Source organism: Zosterops lateralis (assembly GCF_965231275.1).
Source record: "Zosterops lateralis genome assembly, chromosome: 5".
NCBI classification, from domain to species: Eukaryota; Metazoa; Chordata; class Aves; order Passeriformes; family Zosteropidae; genus Zosterops; species Zosterops lateralis.
In genome coordinates, this window is record NC_139766.1 from 47,166,481 (window position 1) to 47,185,140 (window position 18,660).

The following is an 18,660-nucleotide window of genomic DNA, read 5'->3' on the forward strand; positions in this document are numbered from 1 at the left end:
ATTAAGCTATAAAGGAAAAAAGGGAAAGGAAAGGACAAAAGAGAAGGCAAGACTCTCATAAAGCTCTGAACAAACTGTGTGCTAGTCAAATACTGGAGAGAAAAAGCTTCCTGTTCATATTTACCACTAAAATGGATTAAGAATTTAAGAGATGTAGGGAATGAACTAAAGACCTGGCATTAGAGCTGGATGGGAAAATCAGTGGGTCTGATTATTAACAAGACTCTAAATGTACTCAAGTTGTCAGTGTCACACCTTGAACCTCATGCCTATTAAACAGACCTGGAATTATTTGATGAGTATTATGACACACTCAATACCTTCTTTCGTTTATATTCATGGCAACGATTTCCAATAAAGCTCTACTGCTTCACCTCCACTTCCCTCCTCCCCTTCACTCTTTCTCTCTCTCCTTCTATAGCCACTAAAAAGAGTGCAAACACTGAGAGGAGATATTCACTGACAACTACAGGCTTTGCATATTGATCAGTTGCTGAGGTTACCACACTTCAAACAGGGAGGAAGGAATCACAAAGGTAGAAATGCTCAGCCTTCCAGAGGGAGCAGAGCCCTCACACATGTCCATACCATAGCAATGGACTCCATCTCCAGTATAACCCTCCAGGCATTTACAGACGTATCCCCCCTCGGTGTTGATGCAGTCTGACACGCTCCGATTGCAGCGGTCCGTGCGCGCGGCACACTCGTCAACGTCTGTGGGGCAGAACAAGGGACAGGACACCAGGGTCAGGAGACCATCACCTCAATCAATGAACTGAAACACCTGCACCATGGATCTCCCTCAGACTGTGCTGTCACTTGGCATTTGTGCATGCGAAGCAAATGGGAAGAGAAGGACTTTGTGGTCTTTTTTGGTATGAAATTTGATGAGTGTGTTCTAAAATCCAAGAGAGTCAGCCAGGTACTATCAACTGGAGATCACAAATATCATTTGCTTAATAAAAACCTGTTCAGAGGAAATTATCTGATTCAAAAATGGCTTTATGTCATAGAATCACAGAATCCATTAAGTTGGAAAAGACCTCTAAGGGCTTTTAGAAACTTTGTTTTATGAAAGAACACATGGGCTTAAAAACAGAAAAAATACTATGGTGAAAAAAATATGTGTCCATTTCAGCTTACATTTTTTCCCTTTCCATAGTAACATAAATTCTTCTGAGTCTTCATGCTTAGCCGCCAAAGGGTATTTTCTTTCTGTTTCTAACATCTTTCTGTCTTGACCTTTATGAGATCAAAACAGTTTTTTATTTATGTTGCAAACAAGTCCAAAAACTTAAAGTCCACCCTGAGCAATATTTTGCATGGCTTTTAGAGTCTTTTTCTAGTGCTAGAAAGAAACTAGAGCAGCACTTTTATATAAACATTACAGCAGGAATAGTAATTTTGAAGAGATTCCTTATGTCTAAATTATACATTAGCTATCATGTCTATGGACTGAGTTTTATAATTAGTCAATTTTTACAAATAAATACATTATACTTCTATTATCCCTGTTATTGCTTGTTAATATTAATAGGATTAATATTAACACTCATGGTTCGAGGGGAAAAAAAAGGCATGTGATAATTAGCCATTTCATCTCACATGCTCTCTGCTCATCATCCCTTTCATATTATTGACCTTTCTCTGATGCCTCACACAGCAGAGCTGCCAATGTGAAAGGAAATAGATTTTCTTCCTCCCCCCCGATCCACAATTTTTCAAAAGTTATAATAATGTTTTTATTACCATAGCATGATTTCCCCTTCCTGGTAAATCCTTTCAAACACTGGCACATAGCACCATCTTCCAGCAAAACACACTCTGCATTGACATAACATTCTAGTGCAGTGCAGTCATCTTCATCTATAGCATAAGCAAAACAACAAAAAAAACCACTACATGAATTTGAAAATATCAAAGGAGGTAGCACAGAAAAAAAACCAGCTAAGAAAACCAGAACATACAGTCAAAGTTGGATACTTACCTCTCCAGGATTAATACTGACAAGCCAATACAATCAATGTAGCTGTTCTTTTTGTCTACATGTAGTTGACATTTATTTTAGTATCAGGATTTCTGAATATTTTGTCCAAAACTTACTGCAAAATTTAATGATCTAGTGTCATCAAAGATATGTAGAATTCAATGGGTTTATTTTAACTTTTTTTACAGGAATGCAATAAACTTAAAAACCTAAGGGAAAGACTTTCTCAAGTGTTCCAAATTAGAAATGTTTGTTCTCTAGCCAGGATAACATCACTAATATAGCCAAGGAATATAGGCACTAAAAAGAAAACAGTCCTACCTGGAATAATTGCACAGACCCAAATTCTTGTTAGAGGGTTAAACACATGAATACTACCAGTCTCAACAGTGAACCTTTCTTTCTTTAAGGTCTATGACTTCTTTCTGCTCTATAAACCAGTTCAGAGCCTCAGAGTAAGCATAAGGAAGACAAACATTAGACACTACCTGATACCATGATTTCAGCCATAAAAAAATGTATTTTCTTCTTTTCCCCATTGTCTTCATCCTTAAAAATCCCAGTGCTCCGTGTGCTCTGGAGCACAGTCTCTGGTGGCAGCACTGGCATTACCTCCTTGTGCACAGAGACACTTCCTGAAAAAGACAAGAAAAAAGTGACATGGATTATTTAAAGCTACTGAAATAGCCTTCTGATTTTGAAATGCTTGTCTACTTTTCAATAAACATGGTGGTTTCCTTTTGAAATAAACATCAGTATCCTCCCAGAATGTTTCTGACATCAAACTCTTCCTAAAAGCACTCAGTGGTGAGTTTTCTCAAATACAAAAGAGAAGAAATGTGACTTGTTGCTCATAACACTTGTCAGCATTGCACACACTTTTTTCACTGTTAAAATGCCAAGGGAAAAATTACAGTGGTCAGACAACATGTCTATTCTTTTTTTATCTCAAGGACAACATTCCAGCATTTTCATTCTTCAGAGAAACCATCATTCCTTATGTTAGAGCAAGGTGATTTTTTCCAGTGCTATCTATCAGGATCCTCAAGGGTTTGAGGGGGGATCTTTTTGGGAACTGAAGGACTGTACCTGCTGTTGAGTTGGAAGAATCCAGAGCATGACAGGATTTTCCATTCTGAGTTTTCCCAAATCCTGGATGGCACTTGCAGTGGACAATTCCAAAACTGTTTTCACAGATCTGATCACAGCCTCCATTCTTATAAAGGCAAGGATTTGCCCCTGATGAAGAAAAACAGGGAAATTAACAAGCTGCTTCTTCAGTCAACATCTCTGTTTAGACACGCAGAGTTGAAGCAGTTGGAAAAAGATTAAGGACTGAAAAAACTAGGATTTTTTAAAATATATATAACAACAAATGCTTATAGTAAAGTATAGATATTATCACCTAGCCCATGTCAGGAAAAGAGATTTGTGTACTCTATCTAATTCATGGACCACGTGTTTTTATTTTATTTCCTTTATTGTTTCTCCTTTAATATTTAGAGTCCTACTATTTCAAGGACATAAGGAACCTGTGATTACCTTCTCTCCATCCTGATCTATTGAATTACTCTTTTCTGCTAACAGGGAGTTTGTTCCCAACAGAAAATAAAATTATTTGATCAAAAACTACTAAATCTCACAAAATCTTTCCCCATGTCATTTGTTATTATTGGTGTGTGGGGGGTGCTAATAGACTAGGATAAATAGGAATTAGAAGACTATGGTAGCCTCATGGCAATTGATCAGCATCTACTCTTGAGGATGAACATAAATCTGTCAGCATTCCCAGGACACATGCCCAGATGATGCTTTCAATAAATGCCAGTCTGACTATGCAAGACCTTTTAAAGAGCTTATTTCTGAGAAGATAATCCTCGACCCAAGGACATCTATTCTACTGATAAGAGGAGGCTGGAAGGGAATGACTGCTTAATTTTTGCAGTGTACCTGGTTTCGCCAAAGGATGAACTACAACCACTGATGAGGGTCTCAGCATGCTGCCTCGAAGACGTACCCTGTTTTGGCCGGTCTTCTTGTCCACCCTCACTAGTGACGGCCTAGCCCAGTCAGAAAACCACAGGTGGTCCTCAAACACTGCTACGGCAAAAGGGTGGCCTACAAAGACATTGGGTTTATCATTTCCACAGCTGTAGAACATACACAAGAAACCCTGTAAAGGAAAGCATTATCTACACATAGATCAACTTCGAACACAGGGGCCCAGCCATAGCCAGTGCTCCACTTTGGTTTCCCGTGGAGAGGGATGTGTCTGTGAACAATGCACCTGTGCTCTTAGCAAAGGAGGCTGTGACATTTGCCTGGCTCAGCACACACTCTATGCTCCAGGTGACTTCCAACCAGATTTGGTTTACAAGGTGCTTCTACCTCACACATCATCATTTCACGAGGCAGCATTGGGACCAGCCTTCCAGAACCAGAGTACCTCCTTCCTCTGCCACTAAGTGGCCTGGCAGAGAGCTGCTGAGGTACACAGCGCCTTTTGCAGTCTTCATGTAACAAGGAAGAAAGGAGCTCAGGGCATGCGTCATCCTGCACAAGCATCCTGGCATGGGGCAGCCTGGAAGCTACAGACACTGCAGCCACTGACTCCTGGTAGGGCCCTGAAGCCACTGTGTGGCCTCTGCAAGTGCCAAAATACACACGAGTGCAATGCAGATGGGCATATAGCCAGCTAACATAAACCACAGGAGGCAATAGGTCATCCTGGCAACTTCCTCTCTTTCCACTGATGACAACAGGATCCTAGGCATCGGCCTCAACCAGACACCTAACAATTACTGGCTTAACAGTAGCTGCAAGAAATCCCACCCTAAATTCAGAGCATAGGAACTTTTCCTTGGTAGCGCAACATTATCTGCACTAGGAAAATTCAGATCTGTAGTTTGACTTCTAGAGATAGGCTCACCAATTCAGAATCCAAAGGAAAATTTCATATAGATAATGGCTGATGTAAAGATTTTTACAAAATGATTCTGACTCTTTCTAATCTCTCATGGTAGAAAATTGTCATTAGTCCATATGGGACTATGCTTTTTTTTCTATACACTCAGAAATCTCCTTTCTTCAAGGTAGTCTTTGGACAAGCTTTTTGCAATGGAAGGTAAGAACACATGTTGTTCTTCCATGGATGTACACCTGGCTTCAGAGTGGATGTTTTCTGGCTGAAGCAGGTTTGCTTTGTTGTGGTCCTTAGAGCCTCAGGGGCACTACACTCTATCTCTGCAGTCTGGGTCCCTCTGAAAAGTGTATTTTTTAAGTAGGTGATTTTTATGATCTTTACTTTTGCTTCTTGATACAGACCTCAACTAGGTGATGTTTAATTTCAGTAATAAAATTTGGATCCCAATATGTATTAGCTTAAAAAAAAATCAAAGGCAGCAAACAAGAAAACAAAACAACAGATAACCAATACAGATAACAATTAGAATCCTGAAGAAGGAGTATGAGTTGGTATATCTTAAATTTACCTCAAAAATTAACTGAAAAAGCAATCCTTTACAAAAAAAATTCTAAGACACTGTTTAAGTGTTCTTTAGTGTTATGTTGAAGAGTGTATTGTTGGCACCTCACTACCTCCACTGACCCATACTTTATCACTGATCTTGGTTCTTATCTTCTCTTCCCCTTAAATTTGAACAACAAGACCAAGATATAGATATTGTCCCCATTTCAAACATTTCCTCACAGTTTTAGGATCTGTAGTTTGCACTGTTCACAAACAGCACCGTGCTTTGACCAGCAGTTTATTAACCTCTTATTTTGGGAATACATTAAAGATTAAAATCAGAAACCTAGTGTCAATCAATGGAGATAGCAGGAACAGAACAAATATGACCCATTGCAAAAACAAAAGGGATGGTTGTGTTCTTTGTTGCCTTGGGCAGGTTATAACAGGCAGTTATACTTACAGCTGAAAACGGGGTTAGGTGGAAGAGCAGAAATAATTTACCTCTATTGCACGCAGCTCTACTGAAGGAGCTCTCATACAGGGGCACTAGAGGGAGCTGCTGTAATAAAAATTCATGTTACAGCTAAACACCTATGAAGAGGTGCCACCTTCCCGTCCTCCAGTGTACAGCTGTTCAAGAACAAAAACTGAATTCCAGTCTTCACTAACAGCATTAGCAAATGATCAGGACATGCTTCTCTAAATTCATACCCCTACAGGTCTTCATCTCTTTCACTTCCTGGCATACAGATGTTGATGTCCTTTTCTCTCACCTCCACAGAGCCATATCACTGCTCCTTTCTCATAGTCCATATTTCTATAGTGCTCCTAGCTCTCATTCTCTGTTTTCTCCCTGTAAGACACTGTCTTACTCCTTGTGGAGAAACAAAATGAAACTTTGATCAGATTTCAAGGTCCTCCTTTGCGGATCTGCTGCAAGGTGGAGCATACAGCAGACTATGTGCAGCATGGGAAGAGAGAAGAAGCCTGGAAAGTCCCTCTTCTTGGGCCTTTTGATGTCTTATAAACTGGAGAACACTGATTCCTCTGGGACCTCACCCAGCTCATATCCAAAGGACTGAGAATGTGTCTGGCTTAGGTGATGAGCACAAGCCTTCCCAGAGCACAGACTAGAACAGAGGCTGCTCAACAGAGTAACTATAGTTACCCATGGCAGTCATGGTATTGGGCTATGAGTCCTCACTCCACCCATGTTTTGTATGCACACCTACAAAGTGGTCCCCAGAGAGATACCATGATCAAAAGGAATTGTCCTCTCCAGAAACTAATTTGCCATGTACAAGATTCTTAAACGTGTGGTTTACTTTAGCGGTGGTAAAACATCAGTTCCTTGTTACTAACACCTCTGTTCTCTTGCTCCAGAGCAACAGTTTTGTGTCAAGCTGTACAAATCTTAGGCATAAAAATTACCAGCGTATCATAAAATCATTTCTTCATTTGGTATCTATTATGTGCTTAGAATCCTTCCAGTGTTCAACATTGCAGAAACAAGTTTGCTGCTCAAGGACCTTAACGACCCATATTAATTCCCTTTCTTCTTATGTCAATATAACTCACTGATGCAATAAACACAGCAAAACCTGAATTAAACTAAGAAGCCATGCATGGGAAAAGCAAATGACATTTTAAATTTTTTGATTCTTTCTATTTCTCTGTGAAGGCAGAGAAGTTCTCTGTGAAATGCAAAGTGACTCATTAATAAAAGCAGAGAGAGTTAGAAGGACATGCTTTTGCTAAAATGAATAAAAGTCATCTGGGTAACAGAATGAGGAACTTAAGTGCTGTCTTTAACCTCAACATAGCATGGGATATATAGTACAGCAGCTGGCCAGTGATTGTCATGCACATACACAGATGCACACACACATATATGGACAAGCAGCAGTAGATAATTATCAACCCCAAAGCCTCACCTACATCATTCTGTGCAAGAATTCGACGACCAGAACCATCCAGGTTTGCACTTTCAACCAGGGCCTGTTTGGCATCACACCAGTACAGCTTGTCAGCCAAGTAGTCAAGAGCTATTCCACTGGGCCACACCAGGCCAGTGCTGGCCACGACCCGGCGATCGAAGCCTTCTAATGAAGAGCTGTCAATCCGCGGGCTGGCCCCCATGTCAGTCCAGAATAATCTCCTTCAGAAAACAAAATGAATACAGGAAGTCAGTAAGTAAATGTTTGTCCTCCTCTCCATGGAGTTCTTTCAAAGCAGAAAGGTCAGATCAGAGCAATACCGCCCTGACTCACAGGAGAAAAAGTGCACGCTTCAAGCAAACATATTGGCTGCTGATCTTTTCACATTTGCCACAAGACTCCAGGTGATTGCACTGGGACTTATGCAGAATCCTCACTCTGTTCACTGGCATAAAGCCTTTGGAAAACAACTCCTGACTATGTTAACTGCCACAGCTCTTCATATCTGCTTTTTGATTTTCCATCTGACAGCTGATGGTAGTTTAGCAAAGCCAGACAACAGAAAAAACTACATTAGCCAGACCCTTGTCTAAACAGGGGTACAAAAATAAATAAATGAAACCAAAATTACCCATTACTCATGGAAAACAAGCAAGAGCAGGCAGGTTGTTTTGAAAAAATACACCAATATCAGGTCCAGAATCTTTCTTCCTTTAATAAAATCATGATTCTCAGAGTCTCCCTCTAGGGTCCTGTGTGTTACTCACTGAGTGTTTAGCAGTTTTCAATGAACAGTGCTAGAAGGAAACTCAAAATGGGGATCACTACATTTGCAAATAAGGTCTGAAGTTTGGGCTCATCTCCCCAGGCATCGGTTGCCTCTGTCAGATGTACTGAAATAACCCAGGGATTCCCTTAGCTTTAGTTACGCAAGCAGTTTTGTTCTAACTAATGCAGGGATCAGTATTTTCAAAACCTCTAACTGTGAAACACAATTAGAGCTCCTGAAAATTTCTTTTTAATATTTATAAGTATGGACATTGCTATAACATCTGTTCATCCTTTCAACATTAACTTGCTAAAAAGGAAGGTTCTAATGATGTTTCCTCCTCCCTTACCACTTGCATCTTTTGCCTCTACCAGTAATTCTAATAAACAATGTGGCAGAACCTACCTTTCTTCTAAGATTGCCTGCAAAATGTCTCTATAGCATTCAACCTCTACTGAAAGATTCTTTCAGGTCTTTTATGGGAGAGGCAAGCTAGCAAAACACCCTCCCCAAATCTGCTTCTTTCTGATTCATTAGTACTTAGTTATAGCAGCATATGAGCATCAAAACAAAATTTAAAGGATCAGATTTAAAATGCTCCTACTACAGTCATATTGACTGAAATCCATGGGACTTTGCCATTGATTGAAATAGCTAGAATTTGATGAAGAGTTTGAACACCTGGGCTCATTCCAACACTAGTAAAGGAGATACCAGGTGCATATAAAACAACAAATCTCCAGAACAGTAATTTAGGTATGGTTTCTTTTGAAACTGAAACATGGACCAAAAAAGGGGTAGTTTTGTAAGCACTACTGGTTAAAAGTGATTACCTTCCTCACACTACTAGGTGTGTAGTACCTAGTAAACCATCAAGTTTGTAGTGTGGTATGTACAGCTGTCTGTGACCTCAGTTGCTCATGCTTTTCTTTAGCTTAAAGTGCATATAGTATCATTAATGCACCAATTACTTTCTTCTAAAATCTATATGAGAAATGAAAATGTCCCAACCTATGAAAGAAACCCTGCAATAAAACATTACAGTTCACACAGCTCTGCAAAGCAATGACTAACCCAGCACAAGACTAATGCATATTTTGACTGCCAAAAGGGCAAGGCTTGCAAGCTCATTTTTAAAAATCATCCACAAGAATTACATGTTTTACTGTGTTTATCACTCCTTACTTAGCAAATGGGTGAATGGCAATCCCTCGAGGCTGGGAGAGATCCTCCCAGATGATCATTTTTCTTTGCATTCCATTCAGATTGCTCCTTTCAATGCACACCTTCCTGCAACACACAGAGCACTGTTAGGTCCTCCCTTCTGTCTTTTTAATTACCTTCTTGGGCTGAGTGTACTAAGATTTTGCATTGCTTTAGTTGAGCTGTAATAAATCATTCCACAGTGACAGGAAGTAATCCTGCTGATGTGGGATGTCTAGTTGTTTTATCAACAAGTAATTCATGTTACAGCTTCTTTATCTGGTCCAGGGCATGATGATAAAATACCTGCTGCTTTGCAGCAAAGTTTTCCTGCTTTGGGTGAATAATGAATTGCAGGTATGATCACTAATAGATAAATGCTAGCTTTAAAAGGAGTCAGGAGGAAAATCAGCTCCTGACTGAATACCATTACCAAATGAATAAAGAATTTTTTTTAATAGTACTTTTACATAGCATTTTTCATCCAGAAATCAGTGGTCATTTTACCTCTATTTACATCTATGTAGAAATCTGCATTTTACATATTACATACATTTTTGCAGGAAAGAATGAGGCTAAGATTCTTAAGATTATTCATAAAATCTGTGGCCAAGTCAAGTATAGAATCTACATTGCCAATCTTTCAATTCACCTTTTTTCCAGAAAACTGATTTTATTGCTGCAATATTCACCTTGCCAAATAAATATCAGCCTCTATCTGCAAGCAAGCCTACAGCCTTTAATGCCTCTTTGAAGCTTCAAAGAAAGGCCCACATAGATGGAAGGAGAAATATATTCTTGCAAATGTGAAATGCAAACAGGTAAATGCAGTGGATGAAAAGGAAGTTGCAGGTTCAAGTTCTCATATTCTCCCTGAACTCCTGTCTTATGGAGAGAAGCACCATAATCTCCCATTTCACAAGAAACGATGGCATATTTCTACAGCAGCTCAATCATGCGACAATACTGTACCTTAAAGCAAGGAAGCAGACTAGCAGAATATTTAAAACAGTGAAGGAGAGTGAGCTAAACACTCAAAAGTATTTTTTATTGACTAATGAATTATGGATCATATTGAAAGCTCATGGCCACTCTTCAAGGAGTCTTCATTATCTGTTGTGATCTGAAACTGCCTTTTCAAAGGTCAGTTTTGTTTCCTTCTGCATATAAGGTTAGGTGTCAGTTGAAAGATGGTCACATTGTCTGGCAGCAGTCATTCCTCTTTTATCAGAGATAATTGGCAAAGACTCTTCAATAACATGATTCTAGCTGCCAACAACACTGACTTCTGCCCAAGATGTACTCATATAGTAATATTCTTTTTTATATGTATAGATTTATATACAAAGATATACCTATGCACATACACACTTACACGCAGCGTATGTATATAAAGAAGAGTGTAAGGAAATACTTTCACATGCACATGTGCACATACATATATGTATATATGCAGTACATGCTTTAGATTCCTTGCAGCTGAGTCCAAACCCTCACTTCTTGGAAAGACAAAGATAAAAATACAGTAGCGGACTGCAAGTGAACTTCCAGCATTTGAGTTTTAAAGAACCTTCCAGCTGTATATACTTGAGACTAAAACTGCCCAATCAGAATGTGAAGCACTACTGAATTAGAGTGATATCTCAGCTATTTCTGTATCACCACTCATTTATTCCAAACATTTTATGGCATGCTTCAACATAAATGCACCGTGGAGCATGTACCCTCTGTCTGTCCAGTACAATTTACGGTTAATCCAGTCCACAGCAAGGCCTTCGGGTGTATCCATAGCTCCATGAATAACCTTTTCACGATCTGAACCATCCAGATTAGCTCGTTCTATCCATTTCAAGGCGGTGTGGGCAAAGTAAATCTGTGAATAGATAACAGACAAGGTGCCTTTAGTTCTCATCTCACTTTCTACTCTACCTTCCCTGTCTAGTAACTCCATTTCTAAAATACTTTTTCCATCTGGAAAATTCCCTAAACTGCTCATTCACAAAAGGCTGCACAGGTAACCCGTGATCCCTGATCAAATAAAAAGGCACTTATCCTTCAACCAGGATGACTTCTACAGGCAGCTTGTGCTTAGCTGTAAATCCTGGCTGCCCTATATACAGCCCTCTGAATACCCTGTGGTTTTGTTTCAACCAGCAGCTACTTCACATGAAGCACAGCTGAGGAAGCAAAAGTAGGAACAGGCAGAAAGAAGCACATTGTCATTTCACTGGCTGCTCATGTCAAATAGGAAGAAGTATGGAGAAAATAGTAGCACTCTATCTTATATCAAGGAGCTGGGAAGGGGGAAAGGAGTTATAAAATTTTCTTCTATTTTTTTTTCCACTCTTTCATGATGCAGCTATCTTAATTTTTTACTAGGTGTGTATTCTGTAAAGCTCCAATATTTCCAGAAGAGGTTCCTTAGTTTGGGGTCAAAAGAAAAGTTCTTTGCTGGTTGGGAAACTGGGTTTGCATTTTCCAAGGATGTGTAAATTTTGTCTTGTATCCCAGTACCAGAGGGAGGTAAACACTATATAGCACAACCATGTGGAAAGCAGTGCTGAGGCTTTCTTTGGTAACAGTGAAACAAATAACTTTGTTTTGATGCTAACCATGAGGTCAAACAAAACAGAAGGGAGCCTCTAGCCTTAGACCAGCTAATTCACTACCCTGGGAGCACAAAGGGGTGCTGCCTTGTCACTCTGCTCTGTGCTGACATGACCAGGCTCCTGCAGCCAGGCTGGCCCCTGCATGTCCCCTCGGCTCTGCACTGCCCACCTAACAGCACAGGAGGGGATCCCAGGGGCACACCAGAGCCACTAGTACAGCTGACCCACACTTGACACAGCACAGGGAAGTTATTTCAGCCCTCCAGCAGGGCCCTATTTCAGGAGCAAGTGGCGATGTTCCAGAAGCGCCTGAAGTGCTCCTCCTGTAAATGCAGCTCTGGTAACATTCACATTTGTTTAGCTGTGCCCATCTGGGCCTTGAGAGCTTCCAACAACTTATCTGAGCTCCTCCTCAGCTTTCACTGTACCATCCAGTATTCCTTTGGAGCACTTCTACAGTGTAAATAAGTCTCTCAATATAACTATCTGCCACAGAAGGTTTAGCAAAGCACAGCTGAACTCCTATTCTTCTCAACTCTGCAGGCAAGGAGTAGGACTGTAGGATGTGGCCCACACAGAAAAGAAAGTCTTTATGCAGAAAAGACTCCAGTTTTCTACAGCACTATCTAGTATGAGAGGAACACATTTTGGAAGAGCAATAGATTCTGTGAGCATTCAGCAGTTTTGGTCAATAATATCAGGACATGGGAAATAATTCTTGCTAAGATTACTCTGACATTTAGCAGGGACCATACAGATTTAGCTGTGTAGAATAAAATACACTTTTGCTTGTACCACTACACAGTGAAAAAGCCCCACAATATATTCCCAGAAAAGAACACTGAAGTCTTAATGGAGAAAACTTATCAATCACACAAGTTCTTTAAAACTGAGATCATGCTTGAAGTGAATTTAGAAATCCAAATTCTCTGTGAATTATCATTTTCAATGTACAAAAAATAAGTCATTAAAGGTTGAAACTCTTCAACTAATGTTTGACAGCCTGTACCAGTTGTTCTTCTAGACAGGCAACAGAGCAACAAGCAGCATAATGCCTAATCCAGATCACTGACAGAGGAAAGGTTAAGGCACATGAAAGCTCAATCCTTTTGTCCTTGCAACACTCCAGAATCCTCTCATTTTTAATGCCTTACCTTATTTTCCACCGGGTCAGAGTCCAGTGCTAAGACTACTCCCATCTGCCAGTCAAGTAAACTTGTATAATCTGTTCCATCAAAACTGATCTGGCGGATATCTTGGCCATTTGCAAATAACAAAAATGGCTTAGGACCTGTCGATTAAAATTTGCCAGTATGTTAATTGCACTAAGTTCAAAGTGATCTCTAACTTGCCTTACTACCTAAGTAGCATTGTAAATAAGTAAGAGTAAAAGACAAAATGAGAAACAGAAGCAAAAATAAATTATGGCAGTTTTTCTACACTCTAATTGCCTAAGAAATTAAAGATGAATGTGAATATAAGTTTACAGCATCAGCCCCAACATTTCTGACAAAAGGAGTCACTAGTCCTGCTGCATTTCACACTGAGTGCCCTAGTCTTGAGGCAATAATCTCTCTATATTTCACAGCATCACCATAAATGCCAGAATAACTTGAATTTTGCATATAGAGAAGCCTTTTGTAATAAAAGCGAGAAAGATACTGTCCTCAAAAAAAAAAAAAAAAAAAAATATATATATATATAGCTTTACTCTTATTTCAGGCACAAAGCAAAAACTTAGTTTTCCTCTTTTCTCTTTGGCAAATGCTTATACCTTGCTGATGAATGGAGTCAGCCATTTTCTCAGAAGGAGCAGAAGGGTTTGGAATCCAAAAATGCACGTTAAACACCTCATCTTCCTGGGGCTATTGGGGGAGAAATATCCTTAAATGGAAAGTCCTTTAACAGACTATTCCCTACCCTGTTCTCCAAATACAGAGATTTCAGCCCCAGTTCTGTAACACTGAGCAGGAACTATGTCCATATTTATGTGAAGGCACAAAACCCTGTGTACTGCAGGACAGACCTCCACAGTATGGGAGCCTGGAGTGAAATGTTGAAGATGGATCACAGATTGAACTTTCTGTGAAAAAGACAGAACCATATACTGGTGTTTGTTCTGGTTTATTTCCAAAATAGGTTGTCTTTCCTAACAACTAATTCTTCCCAAGTTTCACAGAAAAGTCAGTGCAGAAATAGATTCCAGTTGTGTCATCCACCTTAAAGAACTCAAAAAAGGTTTTGCTTTTATTAGCAGAAATATGCAGGCATACCAAGACACCAACCTATAGCAGTGCAGTGCTTTCTGTCTCGCTGAAGCTTATATCCAGGAAAACAAGCACACTCCCAGGAGAATGGGCTTAAAGAAGAGCATATCTGACTGCAGCCACCATTATCTGGAGATGTACAACCTTAAACAGAGCATTTGTAAAATTTTACTGTGCCGTTCTAAAAAAAAATAAAATACAACAAAATCAGAGGTATAAGAGAGTGTGTCACTCTGCTCAGGATTTCTACAGTGTAAATCATCTCAGTGACTGGTAGATTTACCAAAAGGCCTCCTGCTGAAAGCTGAAGCCTAGTGAAGTGAAAACAAATTAATAGTTACTTGTTCCAGAGTAACATCTTATAACACAAGATGTTTTGCTGTAATGCAGGGTAGGAGGGTGGGATACATAAAGAGAGAGAGTCTTTCACGTGTTTCAGAGAACTCTATCTACAACAGAGTAATAAATTTTATCAGACTGTGCAGTCCATGAAAAGAAACAGCAAATTAATGAATTGTCTCCCTAGAAGTTAATTAGGCTGGGATGGCAGATCAATACTTCCTGAAAAAACAAACCAAGGTTTCATACAAAAAGAGACGATTCTTTTGTTATTTTTTCTGTTGTATCCTCAATACCAACATGAGCTAGCAAAACAGAAATATTGACTGAATCTATGTATAAAGTACAGACCACAATATGAAAGGGATTAAAATGAAAGGAGGATTTTTCACAGCATAAGGCTCAGTAATGGAGCTATCTTGACCCCTAAGACTGAAAAGATGCAGTTGAGAAGCTGCAGTCCCATGAATTTGGAAAACTGCTGAAATGGGGAATGACAGATTGAGTGTAGCAGCTTCAAGTATTCTGACTGCAAAAAATTCCCTTTGGGGGTAACTTAGAGTGACTCTGAACCTGGTCTGCATGATGTCAATAAAATAATCCTCAGGTTTCACCTAAGTCTTTATTTTATACATTTATGTCCTCTCAAGTATAAATTTTAGATGTCTCTCACAACAAAAATCTCCAACAATGCCTTGATCTGTGCTAACAACAAAATAACTTGGCCAGCAAATATTGGATGTTGCTGCTACTAAAAATCTATTAAAAAATGAAGATGAATACTGCTCATGTCAGCACTCAAAGCACCTTACAGTCTATTATCTTTTACAATCATTTACAGCTGTTCAAAATGAGTGTAAAATGCCTTCTATCACTTCTGGCTTTTGGTGCCAAGAATAAACAGAGCCTGGCAGTCACTTCAGGTAGAAAAGATGTTACTTACCTGTGCATGTTTTGCCATCCACTTTGAGCACAGATCCTTCCGGACAAAAGCAAACAGGGCCTTTAGATGTTTGAAGGCAGCCATGACTACATCCAGTGTCATTACTTGTACAGGTAATTAGCTCTACAGTAATTTAAGGAGGAAAAAAAATTAGATTTTACTAAGCCCCCAGTAAGAGATGTTAACACCTTCTCAAATAGCAAAAGAAGAAGAAAAAAAAAAAAAAAAAGTAAGGAAAATAAATATATAAATAAATAAAAGTGTGATGTTGAGAGTACAATACTTCTGCAGTCTTTCTGTGCTTTGTTATGCTGTGTTTCTGTTTTTCTTTTCCAAATTTTTTCTACATCTTCTCTTATTTACAGCCCAGGAGAAAGCGAAAATTTCTGAGTCCTGAAGCCATTATACTTATCAGCCTTAAATTTTCCAAAATTCTCTGAAGATATGTTATCAAAATAAAAGTAATTTTAAAAACTTTATTTCTTACATTTCATCAAAAATAGATTACGTTTTAAAAATAACAAGGAATCTCTACTGAAAGAATAAGTATAAAGGACAAAGAGAATGAGGAAGAACTACTTCTTACTACTCGAAGTATAAAAGAGCCAACATCAATCAAAACAGGAGATGAATCTTCCAAAAACAAAACTATGTTCCTTAGTCCAATTTTAGAAGTTATAATGGCAAAATCATGTGAGGACTTGGCAATAACTTTCCTTTACTTGCTATTAGAAATATTGCAGTGCCAATAATTTTTAAATTTTTTTTAGTATTTCTCTAATGCAATTTCACAAGATGTGTTCCTTCCACCTTCTGCATTGCAGTGCTCCATCTCTTTGCCCCAATTCTAGTTCCATATGACTGGAACTAACGCAACATTTCCACATGGCTCTTGCAAATATTGCTTCTCCAGGGCAACTGCATTCTGGACTGGACTGTGCTAACCAGCTAAACACAGAGAGTAGGGTCCAGGAAATTCAAGTTTCTTCCTGACCAGAGCTTGTGGCTTTAAATGAGGAGCTTCATAAAGGACTTGGAGGACAAAGCATCAAAATCTCTGGCCACTATTTGGACTTATCATCTTGTGAGTATCTCTCTCTCAAGTTGCGTAGTTGGTGAACATCTGCCTTGTGTTGCAGTAGTTAAGGAGTAACACTGTCCATTCTGCGTCCCTAGCCTGTGCTAGAAAAACATTATTTTCTATCTAATTTGAGCCACCCAAAATGCAGGCATACAGTTCAATCTGGTCATCCGAAGTAGGACTGAGTTGCACAGTGTCTAAATGTTGTTTTGGATACAAAATGATATCCCATCTCCCAATAACCCCTGACAGTAGCCCTCCCATAGTTCTTCTGCTGTAGTTGGCTACCTTCTGCAGCTGTCACACACACCCTGGGCCCCCATGTTTGGGTCACTGAATCCTGCTCCTGGCTCCCTCTTTATAAAGAGGAAGAAGTGGAATATCCTGAGTTGGAAGGGACCCACAGAGATCCAGTCCAAATCCTGGCCCTGCCCAGGACTCTTGGAGTCTAAAATAGACTGACTTCTAGAATCTGTTAGATTCTATGGCTATATTTACTCTCCAACAGTGATATTTAATATACCCCAGATCCTTATCCTGCCATGATCCACACTGAACTCATTGGAGTGCACTGGCACTACGGCATGGGCCTTATACCAATGTTTTATTTCCATGAAAACAAAGTAGAAGAACCTTTGTCTATGCATAAGCTTCACTTCAAAAGTGACTGACCATATCCCAAGACCTCAAAATTTGGAAGTTTTCACATTTTATGTTCTAGACTTACTTCAAAAAGGCTTAGTTTATTTGTAAGCTGAGTGTATGCATTTAATTCCACTAATGTCATACATATTAGCAATGCTATCAGCCCTGCTCTGAAAAGAAAATACAGGATGCTGTGAGCTGCTCTTTCAGAGACTGAACAAATCCCTACAGAGTGAGCCAGATTCAGAGACCACATTTAAAAATACATAACTACTTATCCACCTGGAATGTGTCACTGGGCCTAATCTGAGAAGAGGTCTCTCTGAAGACATGACTTGGGTTTTTTTCCTCCTCTGAAGAAGAGGATACAATTTCTCACGTGTAACTTATACTTCCTTAAACACGACACCTGAAATCAGTTCACTCAGTTTAAGCTGATCCTGCTTACATAATATGGGATTGAAAGCAAGCAGCACAATACACAAAACTTTCAGCAGTTCCAGACTCTCTCCAATAGGACATTTCTAGTGTTTGTCTATTACAGCTCCTTACCATGACACGTTTTCCTGTCAGGCAGCAGAACAAAGCCTCTCGGGCAGGTGCAGTAATAGGAACCAGGGATGTTCACACAGCCTAAAGTGCAGCCGTGGTTCCAGAAGCCACATTCATTAATGTCTGTAAAAACAAAGAACTTGTTGCATCAGAATAATGTCATCAGAAAATGTTAGGGAACAGATTAATGAAACAAAGTAACAGTCTGAAAAAGTACATCCTTTTTTTTCCATTCATTTCACAAAAATGTGGTTTTCCTAGTGAACTAATAAGAAAACAAGTTTGCAGACCTGATTCAAATCAGTGTTAAAAACCTTCTGGCAAAACATACTCATGTTCTGTGTGCCCAGCATAGGTGCCCAGACAACTTTCAAAAAAGGCCTTTCCATACAGATTCCAGTGCCATTTAAATCCTGTGCACATCCAAAAAATGTACATTAGACACCTTCTTAAAACAAAAATTCCTTTTAAAAATTTGGGGTTGACATGACTCAAGTAAAAGCTTCAAAACACAAGTGTATCAGAAGTTGAAATTCAGAAAACAAACCTGAAAATTTCCTGAAAACTGGAATGCTGATGCTCAGGCAAGTTTATAAATCCTGTAAACTAGGAATTCTGATGCCATTACGTCTTATAAAATCTGGTCATGTAGTGACAGAGATGCTTTAAAAAGTATTATGTTAGCTATTATTAATAGCCATTTTAGATTTTTAATAAAACAAGCCATATTAAAATATTTAGATGCATGTTAAGAATTTCTGTCCTTTTTGAAATGATACTTCAGACGGACATCATGTTGCTGGATTATTCAATGTTTCACCTTCGGTGATACATCTAGTTTCATCCTTATTTAAAA

General features: G+C 39.2%; 1 protein-coding gene across 1 annotated transcript in view; it reads right to left on the reverse strand.

The window, feature by feature from the left end:
• Positions 1 to 18,660, reverse strand: part of EGF (epidermal growth factor) — a 56,653-nt gene that overhangs the window by 16,855 nt on the left and 21,138 nt on the right. The window contains exons 8-19 of the mRNA XM_083860774.1: positions 17,805 to 17,927; positions 15,527 to 15,649; positions 14,263 to 14,388; positions 13,132 to 13,268; positions 11,093 to 11,241; positions 9,351 to 9,455; positions 7,394 to 7,617; positions 3,938 to 4,105; positions 3,077 to 3,226; positions 2,476 to 2,622; positions 1,750 to 1,866; positions 589 to 714 (exon numbers count right to left, since the gene is read on the reverse strand). Of these exons, the coding sequence (XP_083716900.1) occupies positions 589 to 714; positions 1,750 to 1,866; positions 2,476 to 2,622; positions 3,077 to 3,226; positions 3,938 to 4,105; positions 7,394 to 7,617; positions 9,351 to 9,455; positions 11,093 to 11,241; positions 13,132 to 13,268; positions 14,263 to 14,388; positions 15,527 to 15,649; positions 17,805 to 17,927 (1,695 nt within the window). The remainder of the gene's footprint in view (positions 1 to 588; positions 715 to 1,749; positions 1,867 to 2,475; positions 2,623 to 3,076; positions 3,227 to 3,937; positions 4,106 to 7,393; positions 7,618 to 9,350; positions 9,456 to 11,092; positions 11,242 to 13,131; positions 13,269 to 14,262; positions 14,389 to 15,526; positions 15,650 to 17,804; positions 17,928 to 18,660) is intronic.